Source organism: Salmo salar, chromosome 04 (genome assembly GCF_965601325.2).
Source record: "Salmo salar chromosome 04, fSalSal1, whole genome shotgun sequence".
In the NCBI taxonomy this organism is placed as follows: Eukaryota; Metazoa; Chordata; class Actinopteri; order Salmoniformes; family Salmonidae; genus Salmo; species Salmo salar.
The window spans coordinates 35,604,040-35,631,645 of NC_138294.1; the positions used below are offsets into that span (position 1 = coordinate 35,604,040).

The 27,606-nt window shown below is 41.6% G+C and overlaps 1 protein-coding gene across 3 annotated transcripts in view; it reads left to right on the forward strand.

The window, feature by feature from the left end:
• Nucleotides 1–27,606, forward strand: part of LOC106602801 (TBC1 domain family member 2A) — a 49,106-nt gene that overhangs the window by 13,574 nt on the left and 7,926 nt on the right. For all 3 annotated transcript variants that reach the window (XR_006769590.2, XM_045716798.2, XM_045716799.2), the window contains exons 10-12: nucleotides 699–819; nucleotides 8,350–8,535; nucleotides 10,036–10,157. Coding sequence is in view for 2 of the 3 variants with exons in the window: in XM_045716798.2 (XP_045572754.1) it covers nucleotides 699–819; nucleotides 8,350–8,535; nucleotides 10,036–10,157 (429 nt within the window). In the remaining variant the exon portion in view is untranslated. The remainder of the gene's footprint in view (nucleotides 1–698; nucleotides 820–8,349; nucleotides 8,536–10,035; nucleotides 10,158–27,606) is intronic.

Sequence of the window (27,606 nt, forward strand, 5' to 3'; positions counted from 1 at the left end):
TTGAATTATTTAGTTTATGGATCAAGCCTTAGCAGTCATTCTGATCTTGTTCCCAATGATCAGTGCTTTGTTTATTATGTTGCTGTACAGTGGTTCTGAATTTGCGATGCTGTCCATGTTTTGCTGCGCAATACCCTTTTGATTTGAACATTTTGATAAGTTTTGGTGTGTGTACTAGGCTATTTAATTTAATGTATTTATGTTACAGCACTTTTGTTTCACTAATAAATACTGTATGTTAAAATGGAACCAAATGATCTGTTTCAATCTTCACTGCTTTTTAAATAGGATAGATAGTAGGCTACGGTAGGCTATAGCTCGAATGTGGTAGTCTGGTAGTCTGTTTATAACCAACCTGAGTAGGCCTATAACTACATTCCTATTCTATTCCGAGGATAGAGAAATCATTAGAATTGGAAATGAGCTATTATCAGGCTGGTTAGTGTAATGCATGTCTGTTGAATTTGGAAAAGCCACCCGCACTCGGCCCCACCCCACCAACTCAGCCAGTCAGGAGCCGTTAGTGCGTTGCGGCCTTGGCATACTGCATACTTTTTACTAAACAGTACGTGCTAAATAGTATGCAACGATGAGTACATAACATGCAGTTTAAGTATGTCGTATGCTAGAATGTGTATTCGGACACAGCAACTGTATTAGTCTTGTCATTGCTTTATCTGTCTTATTTTTTTGATCAGATTGGCTGCAATGGCCTTGCTAGTGTTGCAAAGCGAGGAAGATTCTTTCTGGTGTCTGGTGGCCATTGTCGAGACCATCATGCCTAAGGACTTCTATGGCAAGACTCTAACAGCATCTCAGGTATGTGAAACGATTCCTTTGGTAGTTTTTAATGTATGTTTTGCTGAAGTTGCAATTACTTCTGATAAAAAAAATGTGGGTGGATATCCATTAACCTCTCTAGGGCCAGTGGGACGATTTCGTCCCACCTACGTAACAGCCAGTGGAAATCCGTGGCGCGTTATTCAAATACCTTAGAAATGCTATTACTTCAATTTCTCAAACATATTACTATTTTACACCATTTTAAAGACAAGACTCTCGTTAATCTAACCACACTGTCCGATTTCAAAAAGGCTTTACAACGAAAGCAAAACATTAGATTATGTCAGCAGAGTACCCAGCCAGAAATAATCAGACACCCATTTTTCAAGCTAGCATATAATGTCACAAAAACCCAGAAGACAGCTAAATGCAGCACTAACCTTTGATGATCTTCATCAGATGACAATCCTAGGACATTATGTTATACAATACATGCATGTTTTGTTCAATCAAGTTCATATTTATATCAAAAACCAGCTTTTTACATTAGCATGTGATGTTCAGAACTAGCATACCCACCGAAAACTTCCGGTGAATTTACTAAATTACTCATGATGAACGTTCACAAAATACATAACAATTATTTTAAGAATTATAGATACAGAACTCCTTTATGCAATCGCTATGTCCGATTTTAAAATAGCTTTTCGGCGAAAGCACATTTTCCAATATTCTGAGTGCATAGCTCGGCCATCACAAGCTAGCTATTTTGACATCCGCCAACTTCGGGGTCACCTAAACTCAGAATTACTATTAGAAAAATTGGATTACCTTTGCTGTTCTTCATCAGAATGCACTCCCAAGACTTCTACTTCAACAACAAATGTTGTTTTGGTTCCAAATAATCCATAGTTATATCCAAATACCTCCGTTTTGTTCGTGCGTTCCGAAGGGTAACGCGCGAGCGCATTTCGTGACAAAGAAATTCAAAATATTCCATTACCCTACTTAGAGGCATGTCAAACGCTGTTTAAAATCAATTTTATGCTATTTTTCTCGTAAAATAGCGATAATATTCCAACCAGGCAACGTTGTATTCATTCAAAGGCTGAAAGAAAAAAATTGAGAAGTCTCGTGAACGCTCATCTCAGTCTCACTGTCCCCACTTACAAACTCTGCTGCTGTACTTTGCCCAGAGACAGCAGACACCCCATTCCACTTTCTGGTGGCTTTAGAGAGCCAATGGAAGCCTTAGAAAGTGTCACATTACAGCACAGATGCTGTAATGTCAATAGAGATGCAACAGAAGGACAACAAATTGTCATACAGGGCACTTCCTGTATGGAATCTTCTCAGGTTTTGGCCTGCCATATGAGTTCTGTTTTTACAATTCGTTCCAGTCATTGGCAGCTGAGAACTGGAAGGAAAGGCGGCCAAAGAAAGTGTTGGCTTAGGGGGTGACCAGTGAAATATACCTGCTGGAGCGCGTGCTATGGGTGTGTGTTGCTATGTGACCAGTGAGCTGAGATAAGACGGGGCTTTGCCTAGCATAGACTTATAGATGACCTGGAGCCAGTGGGTTTGGCAACGAATATGTAGTGAGGGTCAGCCGACGAGAGCATACGGGTCCCATTGGTGGGTAATATATGGGGCTTTGGTGACAAAACAGATGGCTCTGTGATAGACTACATCCAGTTTGCTGAGTAGAACGTTGGAAGCTATTTTGTAAATTACATCGCCGAAGTCAAGGATCGGTAGGATAGTCAGTTTTACGAGGGTATGTTTGGCAGCATGAGGGAAGGAGGCTTTGTTGCGAAATAGGAAGCCGATTCTAGATTTCATTTTGGATTGGAGATGCTTAATGTGAGTCTGGAAGGAGAGTTTACAGTCTAACCAGACACCTAGGTATTTGTAGCTGTCCACGTACTCTAAGTCAGAACCGTCCAGAGTAGTGATGCTAGTCGGGCGGGAGAGTGCAAGCAGCAATCGGTTGAAGAGCATGCATTTAGTTTTACCTGCATTTAAGAGCAGTTGGAGGCCTCGGAAGGAGTGTTGTATGGCATTGAAGCTCGTTTGGAGGTTTGTTAGCACAGTGTCCAAAGAAGGGCCAGATGTATACAGAATTTTGTCATCTGCAAAAAGGTGGATCAGAGAATCACCAGCAGCAAGAGAGACATCATTGATATATATAGAGAAAAGACTTGGCCCGAGAATTGAACCCTGTGGCACCCCCATAGAAACTGCCAGAGGTCCGGACAACAGGCCCTCCGATTTGACACACTGAACTCTATCTGAGAAGTAGTTGGTGAACCAGGCAGTCATTTGAGAAGCCAAGGCTATTGAGTCTGCCGATAAGAATGCAGTGATTGACAGAGTCGAAAGCCTTGACCAGGTCAATGAAGACGGCTGCACAGTACTGTCTTTTATCGATGGCGGTTATGATATAGTTTAGAACCTTGAGCGTGGCTGAGGTGCACCCATGACCAGCTCGGAAACCAGATTGCATATTGGAGAAGGTACGGTGGGGTTCGAAATGGTTGGTGATCTGTTTGTTAACTTGACTTTTGAATATTTTAGAAAGGCAGGGCAGGATGGATATAGGTCTATAATAGTTTAGGTCTAGAGTGTCTCCCCTTTGAAAAGGGGGATGACCGCGGCAGCTTTCCAAACTTTGGGGATCTCAGATGATACGAAAGAGAGGTTGAATAGGCTAGTAATATGGGTTGCAACAATTTTAGCTGATCATTTTAGAAAGAGAGGGTTCAGATTGTCAAGCCCAGCTGATTTTGTAGGGATCCAGCTCTTTCAGAACATCAGCTGTCTGGATTTGGGTGAAGGAGAAGCGGGGGGGGAGGGGGGCTTTGGCAAGTTTCTGCAGGGGGTGCTGAGATGTTGGCCGGGGTAGGGGTAGCCAGGTGGAAAGCATGGCCAGCCATAGAAAAATGCTTATTGAAATGATCGATTATCGTAGATTTATCGGTGGTGACAATGTTTCCTATCCTCAGGGCAGTGGGCAGCTGGGAGGAGGTGCTCTTATTTTCCATGGACTTTACAGTGTCCCAAAACTTTTTGCAATTAGTGCTACAGGATAAAAATTTCTATTTTGAAAAAGCTTAGCTTTCCTAACTGACTGAGTATATTGGTTCCTGACTTCCCTGAAAATGTGCATATCGTGGGGGCTTTTCGATGTTAATGCAGAACGCCACAGGATGTTTTTGTGCTGGTCAAGGGCAGTCAAGTCTGGGGTGAACCAAGGGCTATATCTGTTTTTAGTTCTACATTTTTGTAATGGGCACACTTATTTAACCTGTTTAGGATAGGGGGCAGTATTTTCACAGCCAGATAAAAAACGTACCCGATTTAATCTGGTTATTACTCCTGCCCAGAAACTAGAATATGCATATAATTGTTTGATTTGGATAGAAAACACCCTACAGTTTCTAAAACTGTTTGAATGGTGTCTGTGAGTGTAACAGAACTCATATGGCAGGCCAAAACCTGAGAAGATTGCATACAGGAAGTGCCCTCTCTGACCATTTCTTGGCCTTCTATAGCCTCTTTATGGAAAATAGAGGATCTCTGCTGTAACGTGACATTTTCTAAGGCTCCCATAGGCTCTCAGAAGGCGCCAGAACGGGGAATGATGACTCTGCAGTCCCTGGCTGAAAAACAGTAGCGCATTTGGATAGTGGTCGATTTGAGAACAATGAAACGGGCGCGCGCATGCACGTGAAGAGTCCATTTTACATTTTCAGTCTTTGAACAAAAACGACGTCTCCCGGTCGGAATATTATCGCTATTTTACGAGAAAAATCGCATACAAATTTATTTTAAACAGCGTATGACATGCTTCGATATACGAAGAACAGCAAAGGTAATCCAATTTTTCTTATAGTAAATCTGAGTTTGGTGAGTGCCAAACTTGGTGGGTGTCAAAATAGCTAGCCATTGATGGCCGGGCTATCTACTCAGAATATTGCAAAATGTGCTTTCACCGAAAAGTTATTTTAAAATCTGACACCGCGATTGCATAAAGGAGTTCTGTATCTATAATTCTTAAAATAATTGTTATGTTTTTTGTGAACGTTTATCGTGAGTAATTTAGTAAATTCATCGGAAGTTTCGGTGGGTATGCTAGTTCTGAACGTCACATGTATGTAAAAAGCTGTTTTTTTATATAAATATGAACTTGATTGAACAAAACATGCATGTATTGTACAACATAATGTCCTAGGAGTGTCATCTGATGAAGATCATCAAAGGTTAGTGCTGCATTTAGCTGTGGTTTTGGTTTTTGTGACATTATATGTTAGCTTGAAAAATGGGTGTGTGATTATTTCTGACTGGGTACTCTCCTGACATAATCTAATGTTTTGCTTTCGTTATAAAGCCTTTTTGAAATCGGACAATGTGGTTAGATAAAGGAGAGTCTTGTCTTTAAAATGATGTAAAATAGTCATATGTTTGAAAAATTGAAGTTTTGGGATTTCTGAGGTGTTTGTAATTCGCGCCACGCCCTATCATTGGATATTGGAGCGGTGTTCCGCTAGCGGAACATCTAGATGTAAGATGATGGTGAGGAAAGCACTTTGAAAGAGCAACCAGGCATCCTCTACTGACGGGATGAGGTCAATATCCTGCCAGGATACCCGGGCCAGGTCGATTAGAAAAGCCTGCTCGCTGAAGTGTTTTAGGGAGCGTTTGACAGTGATGAGGGGTGGTCGTTTGATTGCGGCCCTATTTTGCACACAGAAAATTAGGCAATGATCGCTGAGATCCTGGTTGTAAACAGTAGAGGTGTATTTAGAGGGCAAGTTGGTCAGGATGATATCTAAAACGATGCACATGGTTATGGATTTAGGGTTGTACCTGGCAGGTTCCCTGATAATTTGTGTGAGATTGAGGGCATCTAGCTTAGATTGTAGGACGGCTGGGGTGTTAAGCATGTCCCAGTTTAGGTCACCTAACAGTATGAACTCTGAAGATAGATGGCGGTAATCAATTCACATTTGGTGTCCAGGGCACAGCTGGGGGCTGAAGGGACTCTATAGCAAGTAGCAATGGTGAGAGACTTGTTTCTGGAAAGGTGGATTTTTAAAAGTAGAACCTTGAATTGTTTGGGGACAGACCTGGATAGTATGAAAGAACTCTGCAGGCTATCTCTGCAGTAGATTGCAACTCCGCCCCCTTTGGCAGTTCTATCTTGTTGGAAAATATTATAGTTAGGGATGGAAATTTCAGGATTTTTGTTGGCCTTCCTAAGCCAGGATTCAGACACGGCTAGGACATCCAGGTTGATGGAGTGTGCTAAAGCAGTGAATAAAACAAACTTAGGGAGGAGGCTTCTAATGTTAACACACATGAAACCAAGGCTTTTACGGTTACAGAAGTCAACAAATTAGAGTGCCTGGGGAATGGGAGTGGAGCTAGGCACTGCAGGGCCAGGGTTAACCACTACATCACCAGAGGAACAGAGGAGGAGTAGGATAAGGGTACGGCTAAAGGCTATAAGAACTGGTTGTCTAGTAAGTTCGGAGCAGAGAGTAAAAGGAGCAGATTTCTGGGTGCGGAAGAATAGATTCAAGGCATAATGTACAGACAAGGGTATGGTAGGATGTGAATAGAGTGGAGGTAAACCTAGGCATTGAGTGACGATGAGAGAGGTTTTGTCTCTAGAGGCACCATTTAAGCCAGGTGAGGTAACCACATGTGTGGGCGGTGGAACAAAAGGGCTAGCTAAGGCATATTGAGTAGGGCTGGAGGCTCCACAGTGAAATAAGACAATAATCACTAACCAAAACAGCAATAGACAAGGCATATTGACATTAGGGAGAGGCATGTGTAGTCGAGTGATCGTAGTGTCCAGTGAGTAGCTAGGCGAGCTGGAGACACGGCGATTCAGACAGCTAGCAGGCTAGCAGATGGGCCTTTGGGGGACGTTACAACGGGAGAGCCTGTTGAAACCCCCTCGGACGGTTATGTCGGCACACCAGTCATGATGGATCGGCGGGGCTCCGTGTCGGCAGTAAAAGGGTCCAGGCCAATTGGCAAAATAGGTATTGTACCCCAAGAATTGGCTGATGGACCTATTCAGCTAGCCGGGAGATGGGCCTAGCTCGAGGCTAGCTCCAGGCTAACTGGTGCTTTCTTCAGGACAGAGACGTTAGCCAGGAGTAGCCACTCGGATAGCAGCTAGCTAGCTGTGATGATCCGGTGTAAAGGTTCAGAGCTTGCGGTAGGAATCCGGAGATGTGGTAAAGAAAAAGCAGTCCGATATGCTCTGGGTTGATATCACGCTGTGCAGACTGGCAGGAATTGACCGGGCTAAGGCTGGCTGATGTCCGAGTTAATGGTGATGACCGCTAGCAGTGGCTAACTGGCAAATAGCTAGTTAGCTGGCTAGCTTCTGATGGGGCTCCGGTTCTAAAGTGTAAAAGATAGCAGATCCGTACCACATTGGATGAGGCGGGTTGCAGGAGAGAAGGTTCAGTCCGTAGACGGAAATATAAAAAATATATATACATGAGACGGGACAGGACAAGACAAACAGACGTCCTACTGCTACGTCATCTTGGAATAAGTAGTCGTGTAATGTACACCCGGCTTAACTCTTCAGCATCTCAAATGTCGAGACTGAGTAGCTACCACATGGACAGACTTCATTAGTGTGTTTGTGTCGGGAGCATGCTGTCTATTTAGTCAGTTAATGCCCACATTATTCTGACATATTTTAGAATGTAAAAAATAATGTGAATGTCAATGCATAATGCCATTCAAAATGAATTATTCTTCTACCACTACCACTGGGTAGATGGAAAGGCAATTAAAAGGAAATAGCAAAGTACCAGAATCATGATTATTTGCACCAATCCAGTGCCATTTTGTTTTGAAAACTCCATCACAAGTGGGCTACAGAAACACAGAAAACCAAACTGTCTGGCTGGTTCTCACCTGAATTAAAGGGTAAATGCACACAAAAAAAAATATATTCTCAGATTTTTCCCAGACCTAAAAAATGGTCTCCATATGTGGTTTAAGCATTGTGGTGGACTTAGAACATCCAATTTTGTTGTTTCCTATTTTAAAAAGTGAGATTTTGAGAGAGAGAAAATGAAAATCAGTCCTCCGCATTATATATATATATATATATATATATATATATATATTGTCATGGTATCGTTTTTTAAATTTTTTTATTCTGCCCTGTGAAGGATTTTGCAGAAAAGAACATGGCATTTTGAATTGTGCAAAAAATACATTTTGCACTTTATTTTAACTATTTTCTTTGCTGTTACAGTAAATCTATCCAAATCAATGTAAGAACACAAGGGCATGCTCATTTAAAAGATGGCTTGTCATTATTAGCCTGGTTCTGTATGGAATGCAGGACGACAAAAATATATAGCAAAAATTGGTGTGAGCAAATAATGTTCTGGTGCCACCAGTGTAAAAAGTTAGTGTAGAACCCTGTGTTGGTTGTTTACCCACTAATAGGAAGTGTGGACTGGGTTTAGACTGTGGTGGGACAGAAAGGTTTGTTTTACCCATCTTGTGTCTTAATCCCAGGTGGAGCAGCGCGTGCTCAAGGACTTCATGGCAGAGAAGATGCCGAGACTAACAGCCCATTTCCACTGTCACGGAGTGGACGTGTCCCTGGTCACCTCCGACTGGTTCCTAGCTGCGTTTGTGGAGAGGCTGACCAGTGACGTCCTGCTCAGAATTTGGGACGCCTTCCTGTACGAGGGCACCAAGGTCAATGGGGCTTGAGGAAGGGGTTAGGGTTTTTAGGTTACAGGTTACAGGTTTTGGACGTATATTTCAGTGATATTGATGTTTTGATATTGTACCATATTAAAGTGACTTGTCATAAAGGTAATTTAAAAATTCTTCAGAGAGGTATACCATTGCAATATTAGTCAGATGGAGCGGTTGTTTGGTGTTTTCGACATATGTCCAGAATGGGTCTCTATGGTAGTACTGAGAAATGACAATAAGTTATTTAAATATACAGGCAACTGCCAAACAAAAGGAAACACCAACATCAAGTGTCTTAATATGGCATTGGGTCACCACAAGCCGCCAGAACCGTTTCAATGTGTCTTGGCATAGATTCTACAACTGGAACTCTATTTGAGGGATGCGACACCGTTCTTCCACGATAAATTCCATAATTTGGTGTTTTGTTGATAATGGTGGAAACCGCTGTCTCAGGTGCTGCTCCAAAATGTCCCATGTGTTTAATTGGGTTGAGATCTGGTGACTGAGACACACACACACACACACACACACACACACACACACACACACACACACACACACACACACACACACACACACACACACACACACACACACACACACACACACACACACACACACACACATCCTTTAAACCCACTATGCTCCTTTGAGACCCCTCTTTCAAAGTCACTGAGATCTCTTCTAGCTATGGTAGGCAAAAATAATGGGCAACTGGGCATTTCTATACATGATGGGATGTTTTAATTGCTTAATTAACTTTGGAACCACACCTGCTTTCAATATACTTTGTATCCCTCATTTACACAAGTATTTCGTTTATTTATCAGTAATAAAGGAAGCACTTATATCCAAAAAACAAACAGGATTATGTAATTCACTGGGGTCAAGCTTCCTGACATCCAGGACTTATATACTAGGCGGTGTCAGAGGAAGGCCCAAACAATTGTCAAAGACTCCTGTCACCCAAGTCATAGACTGTTCTCTCTGCTAACGCACAGCAAGCGGTACCGGAGCGACCAAGGCTAGGTCCAATAGACTCCAGCTTCTACCCCCAAGCCATAAGACTGCTGAACAATTAATAAAATGGCCATCCAGACTATTTACATTGAACCCCTCCCCCCTCCTTTGTTTTTACACTGCTGCTACTCACTGTTTATTATCTATGCATAGTCACATTACAAGTTACCTTGACTATCCTGTACCCCCGCACATTGACTCAGTACCGTTATACCCCCTGAATATAGCCTCGTTATTGTTATGTAAATGTTTGTTACTTTTTGATTGATTTAGATTTTGTTTTACTTTAGTTTATTTAGTAAATATTTTATCAACTCTATTTCTTGAACTGCATTGTTGGATAAGGGCTTGTAAGTAAGCATTTCAAGGCGCATGTGACAAATACAATTTGATTTGATTTCTATTCACTATTGTCATAGTAGCAAGAAATAATACTACTTAATGGACATCATATTTTATCACATATTTTTACAGGTGATATTTCGCTATGCATTGGCGCTCTTCAAATACACAGAAGAGGACATTCTGAAGATTCATCATAGTGTGGATATCTACCAGTACCTCCGTTTCATCACCAGAACCATCACAGACAGCAGGTAGATACGTTATCCCCTAAGCTCTTCTATAGATCTAATGAAGGACAATTTGATTGATTGGCAATTTAACCAACTGCAGTAGTGCAACAAAATACAATGTTAATTTCCTTGTGATAAATTAATTTGTCAGTCATTTTTCTTTTATTTGTGATCTCAGTAGCTAGGTTTCCATCCATTTGGTGGCAGATTTCCGTGCGACTATTCTAAAAATAATATGCACATTTTCCCACCAGAGGTGTGTTTCCATCAAACTGAATTGGTACAGATAAAAAGCTCTACGTGATGACATTAGTGCACATTAACCTCTTGGGGCTAGGTGGGACGCTAGCGTGCCACCCGTGGTGCACTCCATCAACAGCAGGTGCATTTCAAGAGCGGCAAATTTGAATCCAAATAAATGTCAAAATTCAAATTTTTCAAAAATACAACTATGTTACACCATTTGAAAGATAAACATCTCCTTAATCTAACCACGTTTTACGATTTCAAAAAGGTTTTACGGCGAAAGCATAAATTTAGAGTATGTTAGGACAGTACATTTACAAGAGTTGTGTGTAATGTTTTGTCAAGTCAAAGACAGGGTCACCAAAACCATAAAACCAGCTAAAATGATGCACTAACCTTTTACAATCTCCATCAGATGACACTCCTAGGACATTATGTTAGACAATGCATGCATTTTTAGTTCTATCAAGTTCATATTTATATCCAAAAACAGCGTTTTACTATGGCATTGATGTTGAGGAAATCGTTTCCCTCCAATAACCGGCAGTCAAGTCAGCGTCACAAATTAAATAATTAAAATTAGAAAACATTGGTAAAATATTATATTGTCATTTAAAGAATTATAGATTTACATCTTTTGAACGCAATCAACTTGCCAGATTTAAAAATAACCTTACTGGGAAATCACACTTTGCAACAATCTGAGCACTGCGCCCAGAAAAATACGCGTTGCGATACAGACTAGACGTCATGTTGGGGAGATCTAAAATCGAAAATACTATGTAAATAATCCATTACCTTTGATTCTCTTCATCAGATGTCACTTCCAGGTATCACAGGTCCATAACGAATGTAGTTTTGTTCAAAAAAGCTCATCATTTATGTCCAAAAATCTCCGTCTCGTTAGCACATGATGTAAGCCAGCCGGACTTCTCGTCATGAACGAGGGGAAAAAATATATTTCCGTTCGTTCAAACATGTCAAACGTTGTATACCATAAATCATTAGGGCCTTTTTTAACCAGAACATGAATAATATTCAAGGTGGACGAATGCATACTCTTTTATAACGTATTGGAACGAGGGTACCCAACATGAACTAGCGCGCCAGGTGTCTAATGGGACATCAACGTTCCATGGCTCTTGTTCGGTCAGATCTCCCTCCAGAAGACTCAAAACACTTTGTAAAGGCTGGTGACATCTAGTGGAAGCAATAGGAAGTGCCAAAATATTCCTAAACCCCTGTGTTTTTCAATGGGATAGGTTTAAAGTCAATACAACACATCAGGTATCCACTTCCTGTCAGAAAATGTCTCAGGGTTTTGCCTGCCAAATGAGTTCTGTTATACTCACAGACACCATTCAAACAGTTTTGGAAACTTTAGAGTGTTTTCTATCCATATATAATAAGTATATGCATATTCTAGTTACTGGGTAGGATTAGTAACCAGATTAAATCGGGTACATTTTTTTTATCCAGACGTGCAAATGCTGCCCCCTAGACCCAACAGGTTAAAAGCACTTTAGCGCTTAAAGCTGAAATCCACATAAGGGGAAATGGCACCACTGTTCGTCCAAGCACATTTGTTATTATTTCATCGTGGTAAAAAAAAACGCAATACAAACTGAGCTATCGCGCGTGTAATAATTTCCAAGAGGGAAAAACTGTGTTTGTTGTTTTGTAGAAATTTCTTCATTGTAATATCGCAAACGGAGATGGCAGTTTCACCATTACGGATTCCAGCTTTAATTGCCATGTACCAAATAAAAAAACAGTAGTTCAATGTGTTTCCACCGCATTTTCACCTCTACCTAATTAGTAAACTTGCCCACTCTGGTTTTGGCGCATTGTCTCTATAGACAAGAGTTCGCTGATAAAGTGGACAGGGTAGGTTATTACAATATGACGATATATGTACTGGAACCTTTAAATATATTTATTTCAGTTTGTCCCCAACTAGTGGTAATTGTTGTAATTACCATTGTCATTGCACTTCCTGTTTTTAACATAGAAGAAGAATGTGACAGGAAGTTACTTAGTTGTACACAATATCTTGCAGTGTCTAGGCTAACTGCTATCTATACACGTCCATTCCTTCGTTTTTGTCCCTTATGGTGGCATTAACGGATAACATACAGTTGGCTGGGTTTTCCGTGCATTGGCAGGACAGAACAGCTACGTCCGATAAGACGAGGGGTGGGGGTGTGTATCTATTTGTCAATAACAGCTGGTGCGCGACGTCTAATATTAACCTGTTATGGATAGGGGGCAGTATTTTCACGGCCGGATAAAAAACGTACCCGATTTAATCTGATTATTACTCCTGCCCAGAAACTACAATATGCGTATAATTATTAGCTTTGGATAGAAAACACTCCAAAGTTTCTAAAACAGTTTGAATGGTGTCTGTGAGTATAACAGAACTCATTTGGCAGGCCAAAACCTGAGAAGATTCTGTACAGGAAGTACCCTGTCTGACCATTTCTTGGCCTTCTTGATCATCTCTATCCAAAACAGGGGATCTCTGCTGTTACGTGACACTTCCTACGGCTCCCATAGGCTCTCAGAAGGCGGCAAAAAGCTGAATGGTGGCTTTGCAGGCCCTGGCTGAAAAACATTAGCGCATTTTGATAGTGGTCGATCAGAGAACAGAGACTGGAGGCGCGTGCACGAGGCGACCCCATGTTTTTATTCTTTCGTCTTTGAACGAAAACAACGACTCCCGGTCGGAATATTATCGCTTATTTACGAGAAAAATAGCATAAAAATTTATTTTAAACAGCGGTTGACATGCTTCGAAGTATGGTAATGGAATATTTAGACATTTTTTGTCACGAAACGCATCGGGCACTTAACCCTTCGTCACCCTTGGATAGTGTCTTGAACGCACGAACAAAACGCCGCTATTTGGATATAACTATGGATTATTTTGAACCAAACCAACATTTGTTATTGAAGTAGAAGTCCTGGGAGTGCATTCTGACGAAGAACAGCAAAGGTAAGCAAACTTTTCTTATAGTAAATCGGAGTTTGGTGAGTGTCAAACTTGGTGGGTGTCAAAATAGCTACTCACTACTCAGAATATTGCAAAATGTGCTTTCACCGAAAAGCTATTTTAAAATCGGACACCTCGATTGCATAAAGAAGTTCTGTATCTCTAATTCTTAAAATAATTGTTATGTTTTTTTGTGAACGTTTATCTTGAGTAATTTAGTAAATTTACCGGAAGTGTTCGGTGGGAATGCTAGTTCTGAACGTCACATGCTAATGTAAGAAGCTGTTTTTTGATATAAATATGAACTTGATTGAACAAAACATGCATGTATTGTATAACATAATGTCCTAGGCGTGTCATCTGATGAAGATCATCAAAGGTTAGTGCTGCATTTAGCTGTGGTTTTGTTTTTTGTGACATTATATGCTAGCTTGAAAAATGGGTGTCTGATTATTTCTGGCTGGGTACTCTGCTGACATAATCTAATGTTTTGCTTCCGCTGTAAAGCCTTTTTGAAATCGGACAGTGTGGTTAGATAAAGGAGAGTCTTGTCTTTAAAATGGTGTAAAATAGTCATATGTTTGAAAAATTGAAGTTTTGGGATTTTTGAGGAATTTGTAATTTGCACCACGCCTATCATTGGATATTGGAGCAGGTGTTCCGCTAGCGGAACGTCTAGATGTAAGAGTTTAAGGTAGTATCGAGGTATTGCTCGCCTGAGGTAGAGTACCTCATGATAAGCTGTAGACCACTCTATCTACCAAGAGTTTTCATCTATATTTTTCGTAGCTGTCGATTTACCACCACAAACTGACACTGGCACTTTGACCACACTCAACGAGCTGTATAAGGCCATTAGAAAACAAGAAAATGCTCATACAGAAGTGGTACTGATAGTTGACGGGGACGGTAATGCAGACAAACTTAAATCCGTTTTACCTCATTTCTACCAGCACGTCACGTGCAACCAGAGAAAAAAAATCTAGACCACCTTTATTCCACACACAGAGATGAGTACAAAGCTCTACCTCACCCTCCATTTGGAAAATATGACCGTAATTCTATCCTGCTGATTCCTGCTTATAAGCAAAAACTAAAGCAGGAAGCACCAGTGACTCGGTCAATAAAGAAGTGGTCAGATGACGCAGATGCTACGCTACAGGACTGTTTTACTAGCACTGACTGGAATATGTTCAGGGATTCATCTAATGGCATTGTGGATTATATCACCTCAGTCGCTGTAGTGGAGCGGGTGGAGAGTTTCAAGTTCCTTGGTGTCCACATCACCAATAAACTATCATGGTCCAAACACAACAAGACAGTCATAAAGCGGGCACGACAACAGCTTTTCTCCTCAGGAGACTGAAACAATTTGGGTTGGGTCCCCAGATCCTCAAAGTTCTACAGCTGTACCATCAAGAGCATCCTGACCGGCTGCATCCCTGCCTGACAACTGCTTGGCATCTGACCGTAAGACGCTACAGAGGGTAGTGTGTACGGCCCAGTACATCACTGGGGCCAAGCTTCCTGCCATCCAGGACCTATTTACTAGGCAGTGTCAGAGGAAGGCCCAAAGAATTGTCAAAGACTCCAGTCACCCAAGTCAGACTGTTCTCTCTGCTACCGCATGGCAAGCAGTATTGTCTAGGTCCAAAAATCTCCTTAACAGCTTCTACCCCCAAGCCATAAGACTGCTGAACAATTAATCAAATGGCCACCCAGACTATTTACATTGACAACCCCCCACTTTGTTTTTACACTGCTGCTACACCCTGTTTAGTCACTTTACCCCTACCTACATGTACAAATTACCTCAACTGACCTGTACCTGCAAGAGTGCCAAAATGACTACAGTAGCCAGACACTTCCTATTGTCCTCACTACTTCAATGGATCCTGCTAGCAATAGAGATGTTCCGTCTGACAACAATTTCGCAAGAGGGTATCGACCCTGGGTCCATCTCCTCTCACTCCAGCAAGTAATCCTGCTCATCTGAACTCACATGCAAGTACTGCCGCAGCCAATGCTAGAGCAAGAGCTGAGGCAGCTAAAGCCAGATTAGCCTACTCCCAAAGAGAAATAGATTTCAAAATAGAGAGACGCCATCTTGAAGTTACACTTGTAAAGCAGGAAAAAGAAGCTGAGGTTGCTATAGCCAAGGCTGCTGTCTTGGAGGCAGTGGCAGCAGATCTAGGAGTCGTCAAACATAATAAATAGATAGAGTACCTTTCCCTCCAAGCCAGTGTTCTCCAAAGAACAGAGGAATATGTTACCAGTCATTCCAAGTCGCCTTCAGCAAACTTTCTGAGACAAAGGAAGAAGTTTGCCACACCCTCAACCAGACAGCACACCTCGACCAGTCAACCTAAGCACTGATATGTCCCAGCACCCAGCAACCGAGCCATGAGTCTGTTGCATTTTACCAGAGAAGAGAACAGCACGCCCATCCTCAATGGAGCATCACCACACCAGAGATGCTACACACAACAGTACAGCTCTCTCCCCACCAGATCATCACACAGAGCCCATACTACGGATGACCCTAACAGTGCTATCACTGATCTTGCCAGGTTTCTCAATAAAAATCTATTGGTTTCCTCAGGACTTATTATGTTTGATGAACTCCCTGAGCACTTCCACGCCTGGAAGTCCACCGACCTCAACGCAATCAACGGTCTTGAGCTCACAGCAAGTGAAGGGATGGACCTTCTTATTAAGTGGCTAAGGAAAGGAACAAATGAGCACACACTCAGGATCAAATCAGTGAACATTAGGAATCCTACACTTGGGATTACAATGTTCTGGGAAAGGCTGGAGAAAACATATGGTTCAACAGAGGCCATAGAGAGAGCTCTCTTACTGAAAGTAGAACACTTTTCCAAGATACTTAAAGATAGAAAAGCTTCAAGAGATCGCTGACATTCTACTTGAGCTGATTGCAGCAAAGCTAGATGGATACCTACCAGGCTTAGCTTACCTTGACACTGCAAAAGGAGTGCAGCCCATTGTGAAGAAGCTGCCCTTCTACCTTCAGGACAAATGATGTCTCAAGGGTCGAAGTCCAAGAGAGAGTATGGTGTATCCTTCCCCCTTTCACTTTCTTCAAGGACTTTGAGTGTATCCCTCCCCCTCCCTGAGGCTATTCACAAGAATGAGAAGGCAGGTTTCTCCAATTTAAGAACGGCTCTCTCTGTACATAAAATGAATGTGACATCATCAGATGCTTCCCCGAAAGCAAACAAGGCAAACAAGTCAGATGGACCAGATAGTATCTCCATGACAAGCATCACCTACTGAAGAATTGTAGAGGCTTCAGAAACATGGTTTTAAATGACCACAAGAAGTTCCTCAAGGAGAATCTCATATATGTCCACTGCTGTGTATCCACCTCTTATCAGGCAAAGGACTGTGAGGCCCCAGTGAAAGTTACCTGGTCACCATCCATCTGTCACATCCAAGTGCACTGAAGTATGCAGTGCAGACATAGATGGCAAATCCAGCTCAAATATCTGCCTGGTGAGTGTGTATCCCAATGGCCATTGCAAAGAACTCAAGAAGATGTATGCGATCTTGGATGACCAAAGTAGCATGTCACTTGCCAGGATAAAGTTCTTTGAAATGTTTAACATTCAGGGAACTACAGCTCCTTACACCTTGAAAACCTGTGCAGGAGTAGCCAAGACAGCTTGGAAAAGAGCCTATGGCTACGTTATGGAGTCTGCAGATGGAAAGACCAGTCTCCCGCTCCCTACCCTGATAAAGTGCATTTAGATTATGGACAACAGGGCTGCATACCATCATTGTCAGTTAAACTCAATAGCTGACGAGATCCTCCCCCCCACCATCGACCCAGTTGCTGACATTCTGCTCCTATTGGGAAGAGACATCCTGCAGGTCCGCAAACAGTCTAATGGACCCCACAGTGCCCCCTATGCCAATAATCTAGATTTGGGAATGGTCATCATAGGCCATGTGTGCCTCGGCAGTGCTCACAAGCCAACAGAAGTTAGTGCTCTGGGCCTCCCGAGTGGCGCAGTGGTCTAAGGCACCACATCACTGAGGCATCACTTCAAACTGGGGTTCGATCCCAGGCTGTGTCACAGCCGGCCGTGACCGGGGTTCCAATAGGGTGGCGCACAATTGGCCCAGTGTCATTCGGGTTAGGGGAGGGTTTGGCAGGGGTGCTTTCCTTGGCTCATCGTGCTCTAGCAACTCCTTGTGGTGGGCCAGAATCCTGCAAGCTGACTTCAATTGTCAGTTGAACAGTGTTTTCTCTGACACATTGGTGCTTCTGGGTTAAGCGAGCAGGTGTTATGAAGCAGCGTGGCTTGGCGGGTCATGTTTTGGAGAACGCATGACTCGACCTTTGCCTCTCCCGAGCCCGTTGCAGCGATGAGACAAGATCGTAACTACCAATTGGATATCATGTTAGAGTGAAGGAGAACTTCGGCCTGAGAAGCCAGCAAAAAGATTAGTCTCCACAGATTCACATGCCAAGCTCACCAGTTATACTCACTGAAGAAAGCCTAGGAGATACCATCTTCTGCCGAACTGAGGACGACAACCAGCAAGCACCATCTGTCGAGGATATGACCTTCCTGCAGATGATGGAAGAATAATTCTTCAAAGATGACACCAACAGTTGGGTTGCCCCTGTGCCATTCCAGAATACTCCTCCCAAACAACAGAGCGTACTCCAACAAACAACCCATGTCACTTCGACACACTTTTGAAAAGAAACTCAACATGAGAGCTCATTTCATTGAGTTTATGCAGAAGAGAGTTGGCGCCACCACTTGAAGAGGGTAAAGAATGCTGGTATATCCCCAACTTTAGTGTGTACCACCCCCAAAAGCCCAGACAGATCCATGTGGTGTTTGATTCAAGTGCATAGTTTGATGGAGTGTCCCTGAATGATATGTTGCTGTCTGGGTCGGACCTCAACAACAGCCTCTTAGGGGTCCTCCTCAGGTTCAGGAAGGAATCTGTCGCCATCACAACAGACAAAGAACAGATGTTCCACTGTTTTGTGGTTCATGAAGACCACTGAGATGTATTGCGTTTCTTATGGTACCGTAACACTGATCTCAACAAAGAAGTGGTTGAATACCGCATGAGAGTCCATGTCTCCGGTAATCTTTGGATTGAAGAAGGCAGCGAAGGAATAGGAGGTGCGTGACACTTCATAGAGAGAGACTTCTATGTGGATGACGCTCTTAAAACCTCTCTAGGGTATGTGGGACGAAATCGTCCCACCTACTCAACAGCCAGTGGAATCCCGTGGCGCGATATTCAAATACCTTAGAAATGCTATTACTTCAATTTCTCAAACATATGACTCTTTTACACCATTTTAAAGACAAGACTCTCGTTAATCTAACCACACTGTCCGATTTCAAAAAGGCTTTACAACGAAAGCAAAACATTAGATTATGTCAGCAGAGTACCCAGCCAGAAATAATCAGACACCCATTTTTCAAGCTAGCATATAATGTCACATAAACCCAAACCACAGCTAAATGCAGCACTAATCTTTGATCTTCATCAGATGACAATCCTAGGACATTATGTTATACAATACATGCATGTTTTGTTCAATCAAGTTCATATTTATATCAAAAACCAGCTTTTTACATTAGCATGTGACGTTCAGAACTAGCATACCCCCCGCAAACTTCCGGTGAATTTACTAAATTACTCACGATAAACGTTCACAAAAAACAGAACAATTATTTTAAGAATTATAGATACAGAATTCCTTTATGCAATCGCTATGGCCGATTTTAAAATAGCTTTTCGGCAAAAGCACATTTTGCAATATTCTGAGTAGATAGCTCGCCATCACGGGCTAGCTGTTTTGACACCCACCAAGTTTGGCCCTCACTAAACTCCGATTTACTATAAGAAAAATTGGATTACCTTTGCTGTTCTTCGTCAGAATGCACTCCCAGGACTTCTACTTCAATAACAAATGTTGGTTTGGTTCAAAATAATCCATAGTTATGTTCAAATATCCTCTGTTTTGTTCGTGCGTTCAAGACACTATCCGAAGGGTGACGAAGGGTCCGACGCGTTTCGTGACAAAAAAATTCTAAATATTCCATTACCGTACTTCGAAGCATGTCAACCGCTGTTTAAAATCAATTTTTATGCGATTTTTCTCGTAAAAAAGCGATAATATTCCGACCGGGAAACCCTGTTTTCGTTCAAAGACGAAAAAATAAAAACATGGTGTCGGCTCGTGCACGCGCCCCCAGTCTCATTGTTCTCTGATCGACCACTATCCAAATGCGCTACTGTTTTTCAGCCATGGGCTACAAAGTCATCATTCACCGTTCTGCAGCCTTCTGAGAGCCTATGGGAGCCGTAGGAAGTGTCACGTTACAGCAGAGATCCTCAGTTTTCAATAAAGAGAGTGTAGAAGGCCAAGAAATGGTCAGAGAGGGCACTTCCTGTAAGGAATCTTCTCAGGTTTTTGCCTGCCATATGAGTTCTGTTATACTCACAGACACCATTCAAACAGTTTTAGAAACTTTAGGGTGTTTTCTATCCAAATCAATTATATGCATGTTCTAGTTACTGGGCAGGAGTAGTAACCAGATTAAATCGGGTACGTTTTTTATCCGGCCATGCAAATACTGCCCCCTATCCCCAACAGGTTAAGTTCTTTCCCACAGAGGCTGAGGCCATTGATGTTCTACAAAGAGCCCAGAACATGCTCAAACTCTCCAACCTCAGGCTTCACAAGATGGCCTCAAACAAAACAGAAGTGATGAATTCCTTCCCCTGAGAAAATCGGGCCAAAGACCTCAAAGACCTGGATCGCTCTTTGGATGATCTTCCTGTCCAGCACAGCCTGGAAGTGAGCTGGAACATCATGTCAGATACATTTACAATCCAAGTTCCTGAGAGGCAGAAGATCTTAAGGTGTGCTTTTCAACAGTGAACAGCTAGGATTCCTTACCCCAGACGATTCAAGGAAAACTGTTTCTAAGAGAACTCTCCTCTCAAGACACAGAGTAGGATAACCCCCTCCCCGAGGTCAAGTACGAAGACTGGGAAAAAATCCCAAGATTTGCTGCTGCTGGAACTCAAGGTGTTACATGTTCCACTAACCTATGCATCTTTCTCCACTTCAAAAGCTTAAAGCACAGAACTATCTGTCTTCTCAGATGTCTTAAGGCAATAGTGGCAGTTGCTTACCTGAATACCACAGGCGAAGACAGAAAAGACGTCTTTGGCAAAGCCAAGCTGGTTCCTCTACCTGAGCTCACCGTTCCCAGACTGGACCTGTGTGCTGCCGTCTTGGCTGTAGAGAACGCCAAACTCATTGTGGAAGAAATGGACCTGAAACTAGATAGGATCACATTCCACATCGGCATCAAAGTGGTGTTAGGATACTTATATAATCAAACTCAAAGATTTTATGTGTATGTGAACAACCGAGTACAACTCATCAGACAGTCAACGCAACCAGAGCATTGGAAGTATGTCCCGACGGAACACAACCCAGCTGACCATGGTTCATGATCTGTCCAAGCAGGCCATCTTGGAAGTACGATTGAGCTTCAGTTGAGCTTGTCAACCCATGATTTGGCTAATTAGTCTACAGTACCAGTCAAAAGTTTGGAAACACCTACTTATTCAAGGGGTTTTCTTTGTTTTGGGATGAGTTGAAATGTTCAAATAATGTAGGAGACTATAACACAATAGATATGGCAGGAGAAAATCCAAAGAAAAACCAAGCGTAATATTTTTTTTTGGAGAGTGACTATGCTCTTACAATGGAAAGTATAGGGGCACACTGAATTCTAGCTCACAGGATGCAATTCCTTTGGCTTCCACAGGGTGTCAGTAGTCTATGTTCAAGGTTTCAGGCTTGTAACTTCCAAAACGAAATCGGTTTCCTATTGAACATACTTCTTTCTGTAAGAAATATTATAGTTTGATTACATTTTAGGGTATCTGAGGAGTAAATGGAAACATATTTTGACTTGTTGAAACAAAATTTAGGGGTAGATTTTCGGATTCTTTTCTCTGCATGTTGAATGAGTGGATTACTCAAATCGATGGCGCCAACTAAACTGACTTTTTGGGATATAAAGAAGGATTTTATCTAACAAAACAACACTACGTGTTATAGCTGGGACCCTTTGGATGACAAATCAGAGGAAGATTTTCAAAAAGTAAGTGAATATTTAATCACTATTTGTGAATTTGTGAAACCTGTGCCGGTGTAAAAATATTTTGATGAAGGGCGCCGTCCTCAATCAATCGCATAGCATGCTTTTGATGTAATAGCTAAATCGGACAGTGCAGTTAGATTAACAATAATTTAAGCTTTCAACCGATGTAAGACACATGTATGTACCTAAGTGTTTAATATCCATAATTTCTATGATTATTTATTTGAATTGCGCCCCCTCCAGTTTCAGCGGATGTTGTCCAGCTAGCCCTAAGAATAATATACAGTGCATTAAAAAAGTATTCAGACCTTATTCTAAAATGTATTATGTTTTTTCCCCTCATCAATCTACAAACAATACCCCATAATGACAAAGCAGAAACAAGTTTTTAGACATTGTTGCAAAAAAAATTAACTGAAATATCACATTTACGTAAGTATTCAGACCCTTTACTCAGTACATTGTTGAAGCACCTTTGGCAGCAATTACAGTCTTCTTGGGTATGACACTACAGGCTTGGCACACCTGTATTTAGGGAGTTTCTCCCATTCTTCTCCCATGCAAATCCTCTCGAGCTCTGTCAGGTTGGATGGGGAGTGTCGCTGCACAGCTATTTTCAGGTCTCTCCAGAGATGTTCGATCGGGTTCAAGTCTGGGCTCTGGCTGGGCCACTCAAGGACATTAAGACTTGTTCCGTTTGGCCGAGCGGCCAGCTCTAGAAAGATTCTTGGTGGTGCCAAACTTCTTCCATTTAAGAATTATGGATGCCACTGTGTTCTTGGGGACCATCAATGCTGCATAAATATTTTGGTACCCTTCCTCAGATCTGTGCCTTGACACAATCCTGTCTTGGAGCTCTACGGGCAATTCCATCCACCTCATGGCTTGATTTTTGCTATGACATGCACTTGAATTTACCACAAGTGGACTCCAATCAAGTTGTAGAAGGATGATCTATGGAAACAGGATGCACCTGAGCTCAATTTCGAATCTCATAGCAAAGGGTCTGAATACTTATCTAAAAACTTTATTAACAGTTTAAGTCAGAAATTTACATTCAGGTTGGAGTCAATAATACTAATTTCTCCACCATTCCACACATTTCTTGTTAACAAACTATAGTTTTTGCAAGTCGGTTAGGACACAAGTCATTTTTCCAACAATTGTTTACAGACAGATTATTTCACTGTATCACAATTCCAGTGGGTCAGAAGTTTACATACACTAAGTTGACTGTGCCATTAACCTCTTGACGGTCGCCTAGGATAGGGGGCGCTACAGCGATTTAAAAAAAAGATTTGTGCCCATTTTAAACGGCCTCCTACTCAAACTCAGAAGCTAGGATATGCATATAATTCATACTTGTGGATAGAAAACACCCTAAAGTTTCTAAAACTGTTTGAATGGTGTCTGTGAGTATAACAGAACTCATATGGCATTCAAAACCCTGAGACCGATTGAAACAGGAAGTGGAATTCAGAATTGTGGACTCGACTTCTCATCTTTCCCTATTAATCACACCGTTAACAATGGTTCAGTGAGCACTTCCTATTGCTTCCACTAGATGTCGCCAGTCTTTTCACAGTGGTTTGAGCCTTATACAGTCGAAACTCAGTGAATGAGACGCGTTGGAAATTGGTCACAGGGGATGGGCCATCACCATTATGACGCCGGCGGCCATGTCTACCCCCACCTTTGTAAACGGTTTGAAACACAATGAAATCATCCCCCTCAAATCTTATTGGCTCTCTTGGTGTTACAGGCCCTGAAGATTAATGTTTTACAACGTTTGACATGTTTGAACGAACCTAAATGGGAAAAAAACGTTTCATTTCGAAACGGCTGTGCCGCGCCCGGCAGAGTATTTGGATACAGCATTCAGACGCGCTAACAACAGAAAGCTAATGGAACATAAATGATGGACTTTTTAGACCGAAAATACATCTGTTGTGGACCTGGGATTCCTGGAAGTGCTTTCTGATGAAGACAACTAAAGGTAGGCGATTATTGACAATATTATACAAGATGAGATGTGACATGCGATTGTTCCAAGATGGCGCCGAGCTCGGTTTATTAGCTCATTTTCTGTGTATCGCATCTCCTTTTATCGCAAAGTGTGATTACCCAGTAAAGTTAATTTAAAATCTGGTATGACAGGTGTTCTCAAGAGATATTCATCTATAAATGTTAGATTGACAATATAAATTAAAAAATCGTTTTCGAATAGTAATAAATGGAATTATGCGCTGTTTCCCGGGACACATTTGAGGGGAAAATAGTCAACGTTACGCGCCGATGTAAAATGCTGTTTTTATATATAAATATGACCTTTATTGAACAAAAGAATGCATGCATTGTATAACATGATGTCCTAGGTGTGTCATCTGATGAAGTTTGTAAAAGGTTAGTGCTGCATTTAGCTGTTTTTGGTTATTTGTGATGCAAGTGGTTGGTCGGAAAATGGCTATGTTGCTGCTTTTTACGATGGACTCATCTAACATAATCTAATGATTTGCTTTTCCTGTAAAACCTTTTTGAAATCGGACGACGTGGGTCGATTCAGGAGAGGTGTATCTATAAAAAAAATAATATATATATTAATAAAAAAAAATATATATATGATTTTTTTTAATGCTAATTGGCGATATGATTTTTCGCTGGATTTTGATCCCACGAACGGGATCAGACGCTGAAGAGGTTTTAACTGTAAGTAAGGATTTCCTGAATAGTAGTGTAAAATGAACAGTTGTACAGAAACACTTTTTTGAGGGGTAAATTTCAGAGGAGGAACTTGATGCAATTAAAGCCTTTAGGCCAGGGAACTCTCCAGGGCTGGATGGCATACCAGTTGAATGTTAAACAATTATTTATCTACTCAAAGATCTACTTTTATCATGTTTTAATCACTCCTATAAAAATGGTAATTTATCAGCTACCTCCAAACTCGTCATTAAGCTCGAGACCCTGGGTCTCGGCCCCGCCTGTGCAACTGGGACCTGGACTTTCTGACGGGATGCCCCAGGTGGTGAGGGTAAGGAAACAACATCGCCACCCCGCTGATCGTCAACACTGGGGCCCCACAAGGGTGTGTTCTCAGCCCTCTCCTGTACTCCCTGTTCACCCATGACTGCGTGGCCAATCCAGGGTTACTCCAAGCAGTTTAGTCATCTCAACTTGCTCAATTTCCACATTATTTATTACAAGATTTAGTTGAGGTTTAGAGTTTAGTGAATGTTTTTGTCCCAAATACAATGCTTTTAGCTTTAGAAATATTTATGGCTAACTTATTCCTTGCCACCCACTCTGAAACTAACTGCAACTCTTTGTTAACCTCTATGGGCTAGGTGGGACGCTAGCGTGCCACCCGTGGTGCACTCCATCAACAGCAGGTGCATTTCAAGAGCGGCAAATTTGAATCCAAATAAATGTCAAAATTTAAATTTTTCAAAAATACAACTATTTTACACCATTTGAAAGATAAACATCTCCTTAATCTAACCACGTTTTACGATTTCAAAAAGGTTTTACGGCGAAAGCATAAATTTAGAGTATGTTAGGACAGTACATTTACAAGAGTTGTGTGTAATGTTTTGTCAAGTCAAAGACAGGGTCACCAAAACCATAAAACCAGCTAAAATTATGCACTAACCTTTTACAATCTCCATCAGATGACACTCCTAGGACATTATGTTAGACAATGCATGCATTTTTAGTTCTATCAAGTTCATATTTATATCCAAAAACAGCGTTTTACTATGGCACTTATGTTGAGGAAATCGTTTCCCTCCAATAACCGGCAGTCAAGTCAGCGTCACAAATTAAATAATTAAAATTAGAAAACATTGGTAAAATATTATATTGTCATTTAAAGAATTATAGATTTACATCTCTTGAACGCAATCAACTTGCCAGATTTAAAAATAACCTTACTGGGAAATCACACTTTGCAATAATCTGAGCACTGCGCCCAGAAAAATACGCGTTGCGATACAGACTAGACGTCATGTTGGGGAGATCTAAAATCGAAAATACTATGTAAATAATCCATTACCTTTGATTCTCTTCATCAGATGTCACTTCCAGGTATCACAGGTCCATAACGAATGTAGTTTTGTTCAAAAAAGCTCATCATTTATGTCCAAAAATCTCCGTCTTGTTAGCACATGATCTAAGCCAGCCGGACTTCTCGTCATGAACGAGGGGAAAAAATATATTTCCGTTCGTTCAAACATGTCAAACGTTGTATAGCATAAATCATTAGGGCCTTTTTTAACCAGAACATGAATAATATTCAAGGTGGACGAATGCATACTCTTTTATAACGTATTGGAACGAGGGTACCCAACATGAACTCGCGCGCCAGGTGTCTAATGGGACATCATCGTTCCATGGCTCTTGTTCGGTCAGATCTCCCTCCAGAAGACTCAAAACACTTTGTAAAGGCTGGTGACATCTAGTGGAAGCAATAGGAAGTGCCAAAATATTCCTCAGCCCCTGTGTTTTTCAATGGGATAGGTTTAAAGTCAATACAACACATCAGGTATCCACTTCCTGTCAGAAAATGTCTCAGGGTTTTGCCTGCCAAATGAGTTCTGTTATACTCACAGACACCATTCAAACAGTTTTGGAAACTTTAGAGTGTTTTCTATCCATATATAATAAGTATATGCATATTCTAGTTACTGGGTAGGATTAGTAACCAGATTAAATCGGGTACATTTTTTTTATCCAGACGTGCAAATGCTGCCCCCTAGCCCTAACAGGTTAAGTGTTAGTCTTTTCATTCGCTGTAGTAGCTGACGTGTATAGTGTTGAGTCTTTCACATACATAGACACTGATTTTCTCAGTCAGTGGTATGTGTTAGTAAACATTTTAAAAGCAAGGAGCCTAAGCAGCTACCCTGGGGATTTCCTAATTCTACCTGAATTATGTTTGAGAGGCTTCCATTAAAGAACACCCTCTGTTCTGTTAGACAAGCGTCTCTTTATCCACATTATACCCGGGGGTGTAAAGCCATAACACATAAGTTTTTCCAGCAGCAGACTATGATCGATATTTTCAAAAGCTGCACTGAAGTCTAACAAGACAGCCCCCACAGTCATTTTATAATGAATTTCTCTCAGCCAATCATCAGTCATTTGTGTAAGTGCTTTGCTTGTTGAATGTCCTTCCCTATAAGTGTGTTGAAAGTCTGTTGTCAATTTGTTTACAGTGAAATAGCATTGTATCTGGTCAAAAACTATTTTTCCAGAAGTTTACTAAAGGTTGGTAACAGGCTGATTGGTCGGCTATTTGAGACAGTAAAGGGGCCTTTACTATTCTTGGGAAGTGGAATGACTTTAGCTTCCCTCCAGGCCTGAGGGCACACACTTTCTAGTAGGCTCAAAGTAAAGATGTGGCAAATATGAGTGGCAATATTGTCTGCATTTTATCGATGGCAATTTGAATGCGCAGAGATATCGTGACAAGATCCTGACAAGATCATTGTTGTGCCCTTCATCGGCCACCATCATCTCATGTTTCATCATGATAATGCACGGCATCATGTCGCAAGGATTTGTACACAATTCCTGGAAGCAAAAAATGTCAGAATTCTTCCATGGCCTACATACTCACCAGACAGTCACCCATTGAGCATGTTTGGGATACTCTGGATCAACATGTACGACAGTGTGTTCCAGTTCCCTCCAATATCCTGCAACTTTGCACTTTGAAGAGGAGTGGGACAACATTCCACAGGCCACAATCAACAGCCTGATCAATTCTATGCAAAGGAGATGTCGGGCTGCTCACGAGATACTGACTGGTTTTCTGATCCACGCCCCCTACTTTTTTAAAGGTATTTTTTCAAGGTATCTGTGACCAACAGATACAGGTATCTGTGACCAACAAGGTATCTGTGACCAACAGTCTGCACTGTAGAATGTATGTGTACATTTATTTTTTATTTTTTATAAATAGAAACCTGTTTCAGCAACTGTGGAAGTGTTCAGGTACTGGTGGACATATTCTGGGCCAGATGGTGCAATGAATACCACAACA